General features: G+C 59.2%; 1 protein-coding gene across 1 annotated transcript in view; it reads left to right on the top strand.

Annotated features, from left to right (window-relative positions):
* Positions 1-974, top strand: part of IGSF21 (immunoglobin superfamily, member 21) — a 31,214-nt gene that overhangs the window by 27,633 nt on the left and 2,607 nt on the right. The window contains 1 exon segment of the mRNA XM_009325316.1: positions 70-74. Within this exon segment, the coding sequence (XP_009323591.1) occupies positions 70-74 (5 nt within the window).

Here is a 974-nt window from a genome sequence, read left to right as displayed (position 1 = left end):
CTGGGGGTGGGGGTTCTGTTGGGGGGACCTGGTGTTTGGTGGGTCTTTGCCTTGGTGGGTTGCCTGCAGGGCAGGTGAGGAAGTTGGTAGCTCCTTAATGTTACCTCCTTATGGGGTGTAAGTCTGGGAAGGGATGGGACAGAGGAGAACCTCTGAACTGGGGTCGTGTTGGGGTGGTGGTGGGGGACACCTTCATCCCACAGTGACATCGCCTCCATCCATCTATACCCAGTCCCAGGAGACCTGAGGACATGCCATGACCCTTGTTGGCCGTCACCACCCAACTCATCCCAGTGGGGACTGCTGGCGAGGGGCCAGGCTGGCCGATGAGGCCCCAGCTGTGATAAGGTGGTGGGATTGAGGCCAGGGCCTCCCCGTTGGCTCCCAGCATGCCCAGGACCCTGGAAGAGCAGAAGCTCCCCAGGTGCCTATGGGAGCTGGTGAACAGAGTAGTTAGTGGGGCCCCTCACTTCTGGCCCACCTTGGCTGGTCAGCTAGCCCCCAGGCAAGGCTGGGACTCCTCTCCCTTCTCCTTTTTCCCCGTCAGAAGAGGCTGAGCTCTCCACCAGGGTTGCCCCAGCTTCGGGGCACCCTCCTGGGTAGGCTGCTCCAGCCTTCCTCCCCTCAAGCTGGGTGGAGAAGACTGGGCTTTGCTCCTGGCCAAGTAGGGCACTTGGCTCGCTGCATTGGCAATGCTCTACCATCTCCTGGAGAGCTTCACCTCGTTGGCTTTCCACCCGTCTTTGGCACGGGCTTCGGTGTGCACAAGCCTCTCAATGCTGGTGCTCCGCCTCTTTTCCTTCAGCTCATCAACCCCCTCAATTAGCGGGAGGTTGGTGGCAATGAGGAGGTCGATGGGAGGTTGGCAGTCAATAAGGAAGGCAGCAGCTCTCTTGCTAATAGATGGCCCTCCATCTGTTCCTCCCCACCGAGCATTAAAGCTCTCTCCCAGCGTACAACCAAAAAAAATAACC

Source organism: Pygoscelis adeliae, unplaced genomic scaffold, assembly GCF_000699105.1.
Source record: "Pygoscelis adeliae isolate BGI_AS28 unplaced genomic scaffold, ASM69910v1 Scaffold36, whole genome shotgun sequence".
NCBI lineage: Eukaryota > Metazoa > Chordata > Aves > Sphenisciformes > Spheniscidae > Pygoscelis > Pygoscelis adeliae.
Note: the sequence above shows the minus strand (reverse complement) of the source record. Positions and strands in the feature narration are given on the sequence as shown.